At 56.3% G+C, this 14,256-nt stretch overlaps 1 protein-coding gene across 4 annotated transcripts in view; it reads right to left on the bottom strand.

Annotated features, from left to right (window-relative positions):
- PDK2 (pyruvate dehydrogenase kinase 2) overlaps positions 1-14,256 on the bottom strand; it is a 21,226-nt gene extending 6,970 nt beyond the window's left edge. The window contains exons 1-5 of one of the 4 annotated variants that reach the window (XM_021067151.1): positions 13,744-13,803; positions 12,653-12,743; positions 12,024-12,165; positions 1,817-1,888; positions 1,221-1,405 (exon numbers count right to left, since the gene is read on the bottom strand). In XM_021067151.1, the coding sequence (XP_020922810.1) occupies positions 1,221-1,405; positions 1,817-1,888; positions 12,024-12,165; positions 12,653-12,740 (487 nt within the window). In that variant the 5' untranslated portion in view covers positions 12,741-12,743; positions 13,744-13,803. Of the gene's footprint in view, positions 1-1,220; positions 1,406-1,816; positions 1,889-12,023; positions 12,166-12,652; positions 13,829-13,998 lie in introns of those variants that run through there. The other 3 variants (XM_021067148.1, XM_021067152.1, XM_021067149.1) reach the window with 3 other exon arrangements.

Here is a 14,256-nt window from a genome sequence, read left to right as displayed (position 1 = left end):
TTCTAATGCTTCTGATCCTAACACCACACCCTCTTCCCCACCTTTCTTCCTTCCCTCCCCTGACCCCCTCCAACCCTGGCTCAGGCCATTTTTGGGCCTTTGTAAGCCTGAAGCAGTCTCAGAAACCCCCACACATCCTATGTTACATTTCTCCTTCTCTCTCTTTTTTTACCTTTTCATGGCCCCACCTGGGGCATATGGAAGTTCCTGGGCCAGGGTTGAATCCGAGCTGCAGCTGCAACCTACGCCGTAGCCACAGCAACACCAGATCTGTAACCTGTGCTGCAGCTTGTGGCAACGCCGGATCCCTAAGCCACTGAGCAAAGCCAGGGATCGAACCCACATCCTCACCGAGACGAAGTTGGGTCCTTACCCGCTGAGCCACACCGAGAACGCTACATTTAGTCTTCTCTTTTGCTGTATGTTTAAAAATAATTTTTACCCACTGTAAACTAATTATAATGGAAAAAATAAAACTCATTATAAAATAAATAACGTCTCTAAAATAAAAATAAAAATAGGAGTTCCTGTCGTGGCTCAGTGGAAACAAATCTGACTAGTATCCATGAGGAGGCAACCCTGCCTCCTCATGGAGCTGTGCTGTAGGTCGCAGATGCAGCTCAGATCCGGCGTTGCTGTGGCTGGGGCGTAGGCCAGTGGCTACAGCTCCTGTTTGACCCCTAGCCTGGGAACCTCCATATGCCACCAGTGCCGTCCTAAACAGACAAAAAATAAATAAATAAATAAAAATAATTTGTATCATCTTGTGTAATCAATGATTGGCTACGACGTCTCAACAATCAGAGTTTATACTCCTGGAATAAGAGACTCTAGACGACGACCTGTTTCCAAATGTTAACGGGAGCTTGTATGAATAAGCCGCATAAAGAGACAACATGGGAGTTCCCGTCGTGGCGCAGTGGTTAACGAATCCGACTAGAAACCATGTGGTTTCGGGTTCCACCCCTGGCCATGCTCAGTGGGTTAAGGATCCGGCGTTGCTGTGAGCTGTGGTGTGGGTAGCAGACGCGGCTCGGATCCCACGTTGCTGTGGCTCTGACCTAGGCCGGTGGCTATGGCTCCGATTGGACCCCTAGCTTGGGAACCTCCATATGCCGAAGGAGCAGCTCAAGAAAAGATAAAAAAATTAAAAAAAAAGAGACAATGGGACTGGGCCGCCGTGAACACCTGAGCAGGGAACGGCCCCCGTGCCTGCTCACTGTGCTGGTTGATGAGCATGCGGATGGAGATGCGGCTGAGGTAGAAGCGGTCCAGGAAGTACTGGATGTTCTGGTTGGAGACCGGGTCGTCGCCGTAGGCGTCCTTGTACTCCAGCACGCCCTGCGCCATGGTGGGTACCACGTCATTGTGGCGGTTCCGGATGGTGACCAGGGCGTCGGTGAACCTGCAGCAGGCGCGGGGCGGGGGGCGGGGGGCGGGGGAGGGAATGTTGGCTCCTACCCACCCCCAGCCCTGGGACAACCTCAGCCTCTCCCCGCCCTGATTGCCTCGCCACGGGATCTTCACCTACGGGACCCTTCTCAGCCCACTCCTCCCAAAGCCCCCCGCCCCCGCCCCCACATCCCACTGCCTGCCTGACAGCCTAGGAGCTCCGAAGGGGCAGTGCCTGGTCCCCCACCATCAGACTCAGGGGACAGCAAGGATGGGGGCAGTGTCTCCCCCCCACCCCACCCCCTCGCCCCCCAAGATTGGGTAGTCCTGAGGACAGGGTATTTCCTTCACCCTGCAGCCACTGCTGCTCCCTGTGGCTGTGACCTGCACCTGCCCTCCTGCCCCCAGCCAGGGCCTCACTCACTGGCTCAGGGTCCGATGGTCCTCAGGGTCCTTGTCCAGGAACTCCATGATGTCCAGGAGACTCTGGACATACCTGGGGGGGGGGAGGGGAATGTCTCCTCAGCTCCAGGCCAGGCCCCTTCCCACCCCACGTGGCTGACCCCACTTGTGTTCTGTGCCTCCGGTGGGCACCACGCCCAGCTTGATGAGCCAGGTCACAGATTTTCTCCCTCTGCTCCATGAGTCTCCCCAACAACACAGTAAGTTATGCAAGAACACTTCTAATTTGTCTGTTCTTAGCCCACTTTCGCCTTGATGGGAGTCTTCCAAGGGGCTTGGCCCCCACCCCACCCGCATGTCTCCAGGATTAGGAGACTGAGGTCTAGCAGACTGGGGAGGGGGCCTTGGCCAAGGCCAGCAGTGAGAGAAGGCTGGCCAAGGCACTCAACCCCCCTGAGCCTGTCATGGATACAGATCTTTTGTTTGTTTGTGTTCTTTCAGTTTTTAGGGCCACACCCACAGCCTATGGAGGTTCCCAGGATACGGGTGGGAATTGGAGCTGCAGCTGAGGGGCTCTGCCACAGCCACGCCAGATCTGATCTGTGTCTGCGAACTATACCACGGTTCATGGCAACGCCGTATCCTTGACCTACTGGGTGAGGCCAGGGATTGAACCCAAGTCCTCATGGATACTAGTTGGGTTCATTTCCACTGCACCACAACAGGAACTCCATGGAAACAAATTTTTTTTTGGTCTTTTTAGGACCACACCTGCAGCATATGGAGGTTCCCAGATGAGGGGTTGAATGGGGTTGAATGGGAGCTATAGCCAATTGCCTACACCACGGCCACATCAACTCGGGATCTGAGCTGCATCTGCGACCTTCACCACAGCCCACAGCAACGCCAGATCCTTAAACCACTGAGCAGCGCTAGGGATCAAACCTGTGGCCTCATGGATGCTAGTCAGATTCGTTTCCACTGAGCCAAAACAGGAACTCCTGGAAACAGATCTTAATGTCTGTCTTGGTTGTCGCTGCATCTCCCTGGGCACAGGTGGCAGAGTGGCCAGCTCAGAGTGCTCACAGAACAGGGCTTCAGTGAGGAAGATGAGAGCTTCACACCCTGACTCTGGGCATCAGGAGCTGTGCAACCTGCTCAGAGAACTGGATTTTAAATGGTAGGTGGGAAGGACAGCGGGTGGGGTGAGCATGCCCAGCTCTGACACTGGGTGGGACTGAGGCCCACAGAGAGCCCCAAGGGGCCTGGGCTGGTCAGATGGTGCCAACCTGGAGCCACTGTCCCCCATTCCTCACTGTGAGGCAGGACACCACTGCTTCCCTGTAATACGCTTGGCCTGAAGTAGGCCTGCAGCTCATTCATTCTCTGGGGGAAGGTGGAGAGCCAGCCTCTTTCTGCACTTCCAGCAGTAGGAAGACGGGGCTGCCAGCCCAGAGCCCTGAGGGGGCAGGGCACCTGGGGCTGATCAGTCTCTCCAGAAGGGCTCCCCATCCCCCCAGTCGGAAGCATTCTCAAGTACACAGTGCTTTGACCTCAACAGGTAAGAAGGGCAAGAATTAACCCCATTTCACAGTCTCCTCAACTGAGGCCTGAAGCCGTCCCACAGCCAGGAAGTGGTCTAGTGAAGATTCCACCTCCTGGAGTTCCCGTCGTGGCTCAGTGAAAATGAATCTGACTCATACCCATGAGGACACAGGTTTGATCCCTGACTTTGCTCAGTGGGTGAACGATCCAGCGTTGCTGTGAGCTGTGGTGTAGGTGGCAGATGCAGCTTGGATCCTGTGTGGCTGTGGCTGTGGTGTAGGCCGGTTGCCACAGCTCCGATTTGACCCCTAGCCTGGGAGCCTCCATATGCCCAGAGGGCAGCCCTAAGAAGACAATAAATAAATAAATAAATAAATTTAAAAAGACTCCACCTCCTGCGCTCCTGCCACTACCTGGCACTGGGTGCTCAAAATGCTCAGCCCGACTGGTCCTGTGGTCCGCCTGCCTGGAATGCCCTGCTCCCTTCACCTACTAACTGCTCCCCTCCCCTCTCCTGCTTAAGACAGTAGAGGAGAGAGAGGGTGAAGGAGTAGCTTTGGAGCTGGCGCTGGCGAGTCCCAGGCTGGGCTTGTCCACTTGGAGCTGTGTGGCTCTGAAGGAGTCTTGGAACCTCTCTGGGCCTGAGTTGTCTCATGGGAAGAAGGGAGGGGTTTGTACCTATTGCTATTTCTGCTTTTTGGTGAGAGTTACCTGTAGTGATTAACACAGTGCCTAGCACAGAGGGAGCACTCTCTAAATGTCTGCTCATTATGAACAGGGGTTCAAACACTGTCAACAGCTGAGTGTGCCCTCTGAGTCCCCAGGTGGCATGTGACACACTTGTCCTGGCTGAAGTGGGCACAGGCTCTGAATCACAGCCTGTTTGAGTCCTCCCTGTTCTGAGAATAGCCACTGACAGCAGCCCCGCTGTTCCCGCCAGCCTTCCCCACCCGGGGCCCAGCCCAGCTCTTGGCAGGAGGGGGAGCCCAGGGAGCAGAGAAGACCAGCTTTCCCCAGGACCCCCTCACTGGCCTGAAGCCCTGGCACTGTCCCCGAAGTCAGAGTGGCTCTCCCACGGCCTCACCTTGGGCTCCCTGGAGAATAATAGCTGACACTCATCCAGTGACCAAAAGTGCCCTCCTGTGCTCAGAGACTACACAGGGGCTCCCACCTCCCAGAAGCCTTCATGAACAGGCAGTATTTCCCCCTTTTGCAGACAAGGACACCAGCTCAGAGAGGGCAGGTAATATGCCTCAAGTCACACAATACGCGGTTGCACTGGGATTCCAACCCAGGTCTGTCTGATGCCAAGTCTAACCCACCCGGCCAAGTGCTCACCACCTATACTGGTCCCAATGGTGATGCGGCCACTGTCCATGGGGAAGGCAGATGGCATTTACTGGCACTGGCCTTGTGCTCCCCCTCCTTACCCTCCACAATGACCCTGTGAGGTGGATGCTACTGCTAGACCCATTTTACGGATGAGGAAGTTGACGTGCAGAGCTGGGATTCTCTCTCACAGGCCTCTGTTAACCAAATCCCCTATCCCCTGACCATGCCCAGGAACAAATAAAGCCTCATGCTCATGTGACTCTTTTTTTTTTTTTTTGAGGGCCGCACCCGCAGCATATGGAGGTTCCCACGATAAGGGTCTAATTGGAGCTACAGCTGCCGCCTACACCACAGCCACAGCAACGCCAGATCTGAGCCGCATCTGCGATCTATGCCACACCTCATAGCCACGCCACATCCTTAACCCACTGAGCGAGGCCAGGGATCGAACCTGCAACCTCATGGTTCCTAGTCGGATTCATTTCTGCTGCGCCACGACGGGCCCCTCATGTGATTCTTAAGGGGGAGAAGGGGTTGGGGAGGAGGACCTGCAATGCAATGGTGGGGGTCGGAAGAGAGGGGAGAGGGAGGGGACCAGCTTGGGGGAGGGGGCCCTGGAACCCCTTCCCAAGACCCAGGGGGCAAGCAGAGGGGGATGACGTGGGAGCTGGGGGGCCCTGAGCAGCCTGGCCTGGGGTGGGGGCAGGGGTAGGGTGAGGGCTCTAGCTGCTGGCACCACCCTCCGTGGCTGCCTAGTGAACCACAGAGGGCAGAATGGGGCCGGTCACATGGCCAGTGAAGCAGAACAAAGGGCACCAGGAGGGATTGGCAATGGGCAGCGCCTGCCGGCACAGCTAGGAGGAGAGCTGCCAGCCTCAGGCCTCAGTCTCCTGGACTGTGAAGCAGGGTTTAGAATCGCTGACTGTCTCCCTCTCAGAGTTGTTCTTTTAGGGATCCTGGGTGTACCCTTGGACGGGAGAGAAGAGGATGACAAGGATTCTCCTGGGGGAAACCTTGACCCTGGCCTGAAGCCCCCCATGGGCCTGGCAGACCAGACCTCACCCTTGGGCCAGATCTGGGTCCCCAAAAAGGGAAAGACGCTGGGGAGGGAGTGATGTCGGCTCCACTGACGGTCAGAGAAAGAGCTGGGCTTAGATGTGGGCGATCTGGACCAGTGGGGCAATGACAGATGCGTCACCTGCCCTCCGGCAGGCCGAGTAGGTGGTAAGGCCCCAGGTGATGCCCCAGGGACGGCCTGACCTGAGGACCTCAGCAGTAAGCAAGGCCACTCAGGACTTCCTGGGTGAGATCTGGAGCTTCCTCCTCCCTTGATAATGAGGAAGCCCCAAACCCTGCTTTCTGGGGCTTTCCAGCCAGTCTAGAGGCCTGGATTTGGGAGGCAGGAGGGGTGGAATTTGGGGAGAGGAGGAGGGAGCATGAGTGTGTGTGTGTGTGACAGTGTGTGTGAGACAGTGTGCGTGTGAGTGTAGGTGTAGGGATGTGGGGATGAGCGTGCAGAGGCGGGGGAGGAGGAGCACAGGCTTGTGGGGGAGCCGAGGAAGCACTCAGCCGGGGGGGAGGGGGGCACGAGGATGAGCCTGGGAGCCTGTGGGTGTGTGTGCACCACGGCCTAGTGTCCACAAGCTGTTGGGGATGCAGGAGGAGGGGGCAGTGAACAAGGTGAAGGCTGTGTGTAAGGGGGGTAGGGGGGGAAGAGGTGCCTGTCTCATCCCACCTCTGGAAGCCACTTATGGAGGGGTGGTGGCGCAGCCCTGAGCCAGGCTGACTCGGGTCCCATTGCCAGTGGTGCCGCTCGGGTCCCTGTGTGTAACTGTGTAAAGTGGGCTTTGCAGCAGCAGCAGCAGCAGCAGCAGCAGGCGCGGATTAGAGCCTCCACTCTTGATTACATAAGCAGTGGCTGAGGGATTCAATGGCAGGGTTTGGCTACGGCCCCAGCGCCTGGGCCTGGTCCTGAGCAGGTCCTGGGGGCCAGGAGTCTGTGAAGTGCTCAGTCTTTTCAAGGGAAAGAACTGGGTTTGGGGCCCACGCACCTGCTGACAGGCAAGGCGGTTCATGAGCAGGGGCCGGCGAGACCCCATCCCCACCCGTTCCCTACAAGTCCTGTGAAGGCCCTATGAGCGACACGAGGGACTCACGGTCCTCTGATTCGACTCTGCGACTCTCATGGGAGCCTCTGTGTCCTGGAGGCGCGAGCCCACCGACTCCACAGCATCCCTGAGGCTGGGGGCGGGGGTCAAGCTTACCCCGGCGATACCAGCCATCAGACGATCTGACGGGCTCTGTGAGCCTAGAAGTCCCTGACTCCCGCCCCAGAATGCGCTCTCTCCTTTCCCTTCCGGATCTCAGGGCCTGGGTTGGAATTCTGGCTCTACCACTTACTACCTGCAAGGGCTCAGACAAGGTTAATCTCTCTGAACCTCAGTTTCCTCATCTATAAAATGGGGAGAGTAACCAGGACTACTTTACAAGGCTGCTCGGAAGCCTAAACAAGTTCATACGTGGACACAGAATGTAGAACTTCTCCTGATGGCCAGCAGCTCTCCTCCAGCTAAGTCCGTTCCCGTCCCTGTCACCGTTAGCACCGCTACACTGTCTAAGGGAACCTCTGCTGCAGCAGCTCGCAGACATCATTCGTATTTAGAGAGTTCTATGTATTTTTATAGCAAGCAGTGGCATTTGACTCTTAGAAACAGAATGGATCCCCATTTTTTTTTAGGGCCACACCCATGGCATATGGAGGTTCCCAGGCTAGGGGTCGAATCGGAGCTACAGCTGCCTGCCTACACCACAGCCACAGCCATGCCAGATCCGAGCTGCATCTGTGACCTACACCACAGCTCACGGCAACGCCAGATCCTTAACTCACTGAGCGAGGCCAAGGATCGAACCCGCAACCACATGGATCCTAATCAGATTTGCTTCCGCCGCGCCATGATGGGAACTCCTGGACGCCCAGTTTATAGATGAGGAAGCCAAGGCTCACAGGGACCTTGTGTGTGGCCAAATGTTAAGTATCCTGCAAGCAGCAAAGCCCAGCCTCGGAGTCAGGCATGCCGGTGCCACATCCAGGGCCTTCCTCTACCTTCCAGTCACTTCCGAAACAGGATCCCATGACACCGAGCCTGTTCAGTTGAAATCACGTTATCAGGTTTGGTTAGGACCAGGGATTCTCCACTTGCCCACAGTGATTCCTGCCTAGAACCTCTCCCCAGCTGAACAGAAACTCCAGTAGCTGTTACCACATATTAACTATTAGCACCACCACCAGTAAGAGCATTTGCACAGGACCTGTCCATTTCCAAAAGGGAGGTTTTGCTCCTCACTCATCAGACTCTGAGGCCAGCAGCCCCTCTTGCCAGGCTCCTGGATAGGTTGTGTGCCCTTCCTCTCGTGCAAACTCTGCCTGGCCCCCACCGCCTCCATCATCCCAGCTGCCAGGGGTTCTCCTGGAGAGGGAGGTCTGCCCTGTTTCACAGGCAGCCACCTCACACCTGTCAGGAAGTCCTTCCTTCCCTCAGACCACAGTCTCTCTTGCTGCAGCCGATGCCCAGTCTCTGGAAAGAGTCTCAGCAGGCTGTCTCTTGAGTGTGTCTGCACACCCTAGCAATACCTTGTCCTGGTCTCCTCGAGGCAGAATCATCCACTGGGAAGTGTTTCCTCTTGTCTAACCTCACTCCCTCCTGCTGTTGATGGACATTACTTCCCAGCTTTTTTTTTTTTTTTTTTTTTTTTTTTGGTCTTTTGAGGGCCACACCTGCGGCATATGGAAGTTCCCAGGCTAGGTGTTGAATCAGAGCCGCAGCCGCCAGCCTACACAGCAGCCACAGCAATGCTGGATTCAAACCGCCTCTGCAACCTACACCACCGCTCATGGCAATGCTGGATCCTTAACCCACTGAGGGAGGCCAGAGATTGAACATGTGTCCTCATGGATACTAGTCAGGTTTGTTACCACTGAGCCATGATGGGAACTTCCAGCTTTTCTTTTTCTTTCTTTTTCTTTTTTTAGGGCCATACCCATGGCATATGGAAGTTCCCAGGCTAGGGGTTGAATTGGAGCTACAGCCACTGGCCTACGCCACAGCCATAGCCACTCCAGTTCCAAACCACATCTGCGACCTATGCTGCAGCTTGCAGTAATGCTGAACCCTTAACCCCCTGAGCGAGGCCAGGGATCGAACCTGTGTTCTCATGGATACTAGTCAGGTTCTGAACCTGCTGAGCCACAATGGGAACTCCCTGCTTCCCAGCTCTGAGGGAAGAATAAAGTCAGGCCAAGATCTCACGTGCATGACTGATTTTTCGGGAAGGGCCTCTGAGGGGCTTCAGGGGGCAGTTTGGTGGATCTCTACCCTCCCTCCCTACCGCCCCGGACTCTTCCAGGAACACGGTGTCCAGGGAGGGGCCTGAGAAGCCCGGTCCTGGAGTCGGGGACCAGCTGGAGCGGTAGCCAGGTCACTCAGCTGGACAGAGCTGGAGGAGGGCTGCAGAGAACAGATGGCACCTTCTGTCCCCTCCCTGTGCCTTCCATGCTGCCCCATGGCGGGAAATGCCACTTGGCTCAGAGGCCATGGCCCTCTAAGGGACAGGGCCCAGCGTGGGGTGGCCTCATTGGGCTACATGAACATCAGGCTCAGCCCTGTGTCCCCCCACTTACCTTCACAGGTTGCACTAATAGCACCGTATCTGCAAAGTGAGTGCTCAGATGCCCTGGCTGGGCCGCTCCTACCTCCACACCTTTGTACAAGCACTTCCTTTGGCTTGGCCTCCTTTGCCCTGCCCTCCTTTCTAGGTCAAGGCTCACCTAGGCACCTCCTCTATGCGTCCATTTCTTTCTTTCTTTCTTTAATTTTTTTGCCTTTTGTCCTTTTAGGGCTGCATATGGAGGTTCCCAGGCTAGGGGTCGAATCGGAGCTATAGCGGCCGGCCTACACCACAACCACAGCAAGATCAGATCCGAGCCCCATCTGTGCCCTACACCACAGCTCACGGCAGCACTGGATCCTTAACCCACTGAGCAAGGCCAGGGATTGAACCTGCAACCTCATGGTTCCTAGTCGGATTTATTTCCACTGCACCATGACGGGAACTCCCTATGCATCCGTTTCAACTTCCCCCCAACTTGCTGATTCAACCGAAATTCACTGTGCGAGGACCACGTGCCTGGCTTTGCCTCACCTTATCCTTATTCAATTAGAATGAGTCGGACACGTGCACACCTACACATAGAAAAAAGCTGGAAGGGCACCAATAAAACCTTATGAAACCTCAGCAGTGTTTGGTTAAGGGGTGGACGGTGGTGGTTGGCAGGCTCTTTCGTCTACTTTTCTGTATTCTCCAAATGTCAAAGTGGACATGTCATACTCCTGCAACAAGGGCAAACCCCACCAGTGTGACTCTTAAATTATATTTGCCTTCCCCCCACACCGCCATGCCTCTGGCACGCAGAAATTCCTGGGCCAGGGATCCAACCCTTGCCACAGCAATAACCCTCGGGACAGCAGTGACAATGCCAGGTCCTTAACCTGCTGGGCCATCAGGGAACTCCAATCATACTTTGCTTCTAATTTAAATAAAACTAACTCTGCGGCAGTTCACTGTTTATACCCGTGTCGCTCTTAGTTTGGCCTTTTAAAATTGTTTTATTTGTTTTTATTTCTTTTTTTCGTTTTGTCTTTTTGTCTTTTTAGGGCTGCACCCACAGCATATGCAGGTTCCCAGGCTAGGGGTCGAATCGGAGCTGCAGCTGCTGGCCTACACCACAGCCACAGCCATGCCAGATCCAAGCCGAATCTGCGACCTACACCACAGCTCACGGCAACGCTGGATCCTTAACCCACTCAGCGAGCCCAGGGACCGAACCCACAACCTCATGGTTCCTAGTCGGATTCGTTTCCACTGCACCGTGGTGGGCACTCCTATTTTTTTATTTCTCAATTAACAAGTTTGGCCTCTTTTATTCTCCCTGTGAAATCATGGGCTCCCCAAGAGGTGCTGCTTTCCTACACCTAGTGTCACGCTGGGCTCGAAGTAGGTGTGGATGCCCCGAATCTAAGAGGAAACGACAGCCACACAAGCCAGAAGAACGTAAAAGATTGCTGAACTTGTGCTGCTGAAACCAACCATGATCAGCCATTAACATGCCCAGTTCCAGAGCAAATTTTTTTTTTTTTTTTTTTTTTACAGCCACACCTATAGTATATGGAAGTTCCTGGGCTCGGGGTCAAATTGGAGCTGCAGCTCAAACTGGAATCAAGTAGAAGCTAGACGGGCTAGTCAAATCCGAGCTACGTCACAGCCACAGCCACAGCCATGCAGGATCCCAGCCGCCACAGCTTGCAGCAATGCCAGATCCTTAACTCACTGAATGAGGTCAGGGATCAAACCCACATCCTCCCAGACACTATGTCCGGTTCTTAACCTGCTGAGCCACAACAGGAACTCCAGAGCAAATTCTTGTTTATTCTTCCTATGACTGGCCTTTGGCTAATACCATTTAGCTACCTATCCCTGGACAGAGTTTTTTGGTTTGATCTTTTTTTATTTTTTAGGGCTGCACCCTCAGTACATGGAGGTTCCCAGGCTAGGGATCCAATCGGAGCTGCAGGTGCCGACCTAGGCCACAGCCACAGCAGCGCCAGGTCCGAGCTGCTTCTGTGACCTACACCACAGCTGGTGGCAATGCTGGCTCTTTAACCCGCTGATGGAGGCCAGGGATCGACCCCGCATCCTTATAGATACTAGTCGGATTCTTAACCCGCTGAGCCACAACGGGAACTCCTGGACAGAGGTTTCGCCTGAACTTTACTGAGGATTTCTCTCTGCTATGGCTGCTCTGCAATAAACTTTGGTCTTTGCCCGTCCGAAGCTCTCTGGGGTTGGTATGGTGCCATCCCTGTGTCTATTTGCATGTTTTCCATCCTCCCAAATAGGCTGACTTGTGCGGATTACATAATTTGAAGATCTGCTTCTCCCTATTTCTGTTTCCCACCAAGGTGCCCCAGATGGGTATTACCCAACAGGTGCTATGTTTTCAGAACCGGGTTGGGGCCAAATGCTGACATTAGCCTGCTTTGGGGTTTGGGGCTGTGAAAAGGATCATTTCCTACGTGGATCCCATGCTTCCAGAGACTGTAGGGCGGAAGGTGGAGGGCTGTTCCCTAGACATGGAGGCTAGGAGCTTGGTCCTAGTCCCTGCTCTGGCCTAGGGAACTCCTGCCCTCTTGGAGCCCTGGTGCCTCCCCTCGGTCCCCATCTCTCTCAAGGCTGCGGTGGGCAGAGGGCATCTGGCAATGGAGCGGGAGGTGCAGGGACCTAGCCAGGGGTCTCACCAGCTCTGCACCAGCTGCACCGAGGGTGTGCTCAGCACCCGGTCGGGAAGCAGGTTGATCTCTTTCATGATGTTGGCCAGGCGCACTGGCAGCTCCTGCCTGAGGAAGGTGAACGAGGTTTTCTCACAGGCATTGCTGGATCCTGGTGGGAGAGGGAAGGGTGAGCCCCATAGAGTCATGAACCATGCACAGGAGCCAGGGGGTTTCTTGGGGGTCAGATCTCTAAAGCCTTCATTTCCTGAGGGTTCAGAAGAAGCCAAGGCACAGGACAAGGAGCCCCTCCTGACCTCTGCAGTGACCGCCACACCACCCAGCCTCATCCTTAGGGAGGCTGCATGCTCTCTCCACCTGCAGCTGAACCCAACCCCGGGGGACAGGGCCATCTGGGCTCACTGTGACCTCCATCCCAGCTTCTTCTCTTTCTTTCCCTCCCAGCAGACACACAACCCACTTTGAGGGGGGTGGATCCAAGTGGGCAGAGGAGCCTGGAAAATCTATCCCTACCTTGAGATGAGCACCCTCCCGCCCCTGGCTAAGGGGAGCTATGCTGGGACCACAGCAGCTGCAGGGTCCTGGTGTCACCTCTTTATGCCCATTGTAGGGCTGCCCCTACATTAATGCCCACCCACCTGTGAGGTGGACAAGGTTGAGAACCAGGGCCCAATACTTTGGTCTGGCTTCAAGATGAAGAGGTGGTGGAGGACTGGATGGGGCCATGGCCTAGAGTCAGGAGACCTGGGTTCTAAGTCCAGCTTCTGCTTCCAACTCTGTCACCCAAGGCACGTCACCATGCTTCTGAAGGTCTGCTTCCCCTGCTGTACCCCATCCTTCTGAAGGTCTGCTTCCCCCGCTGTACCCCGAGGGAACCAGACTCTACCCTGAGCCCTTCCCAGCTGTGACAGTTCTGTAACTGGGGTCCAGGCCGGGCTGGGCAGCTGCAGGGGGTTGAGAGGGGGCTCTGGAGGCTTTCCTACACGGGAGGAGCTCAGGCAGACAGGTCTTGGGGAACAGGTGCCCCGTGTCCTGACTGCCACCTTCCCCCGCCTGCCATCAGTGACGCAGCTGTAACCTGAGCCAGGCACTGTCTCTCCTCAACTCTTGAGAGAAGGGGCACCCCCCCTTCTAATCCCCAGCTGGCACCATGGAAACACGGTGGGAACAGACAGGGACCACACAATGCCTGTTTCAGTCACCACGTTGGCACAGCCTTGCTCTGGCTCCAGAGCCACCCCCAGAATGGTGGTGGTGGTGGGGGGTGTTAGGCCACCCTGGCACAAGAACCCAGGGGCAGCCAAGGGTGGGTACAAGGCACCCGACTGCACCTCACAGCGCCCCAGACCCCTGCCCAGCTGGAGACAGATGGCCAGGCCACAGCAGATTTGATCTTCAAGTGTCCTTGCCCACTGGGACAGCTGGAGGGCAGCTCCTTCAGTGGGCGGAGGTGTACTGGTCAGGGTGTCCCTCCTGTTGACTCATCTGAGAGAGCCCCTGCCCCCAACTGACCCCTCCACGTCTGCCCTGCACAGGTCTCCTTCCAGATGGCTGTGCCTCCCAGCCCTGCCTCCTTACAGCCACCAGCATCCCGGCCCATTTCTTCTCTGACCCTCACTCTTAGAATCGCCAGAACAACCCCAGGAACCCTTTCGTGCCTTCCAGCCCTAACATCACCGCCTCACTGCCCCTTCCTCACCAAGACCCCTCACAAAGCCCGAGAAGATACCTCCGATCCCTCCTCAGCGCCCCCACTTCCCACTGCCTAGTCTCTCCAGCCGGGGTGCCCTAACCCTTTTAAGGCCGGCTGCCTCCGGCCTCTCCGTTAACCCTCTCCTGCCTGGACCCCTGCAAGCCAACCCTTCCCGTCACTCGGTCTCTCTCAACCTCCGTGTTAACCCTTCACGGCCAGGACGCCTTCCTCCCCCCCAGCCCCCCCTCCCCCGCAGGTCCCGGTGGCCAGCCGCCTCCCGCCCCCTCGTACCGAAGTCCAGAAACTGCTTCATGGACAACGGGGACGGGGAGAACTTGCTGAAGTGCTCGATGTACTTGGGCGCCCCTGCCAGGGACGCATTCTTCAGTAGCGCGCGGACCCAGCGCATGGCAGCGGCGGCCGCGCCTCGGGCTCGGGCTCGGGCTCGGGCTCCGCACCCCGCGCGGGCAGCGTTGGCGCTCGGCTTGGCCCACTCGGGTCCCGCGCCGCCCAGGCCGCCTCCTCCCCACCACCGCCCTGGCGGGGCTC

Source organism: Sus scrofa, chromosome 12 (genome assembly GCF_000003025.6).
Source record: "Sus scrofa isolate TJ Tabasco breed Duroc chromosome 12, Sscrofa11.1, whole genome shotgun sequence".
NCBI classification, from domain to species: domain Eukaryota; kingdom Metazoa; phylum Chordata; class Mammalia; order Artiodactyla; family Suidae; genus Sus; species Sus scrofa.
Note: the sequence above shows the minus strand (reverse complement) of the source record. Positions and strands in the feature narration are given on the sequence as shown.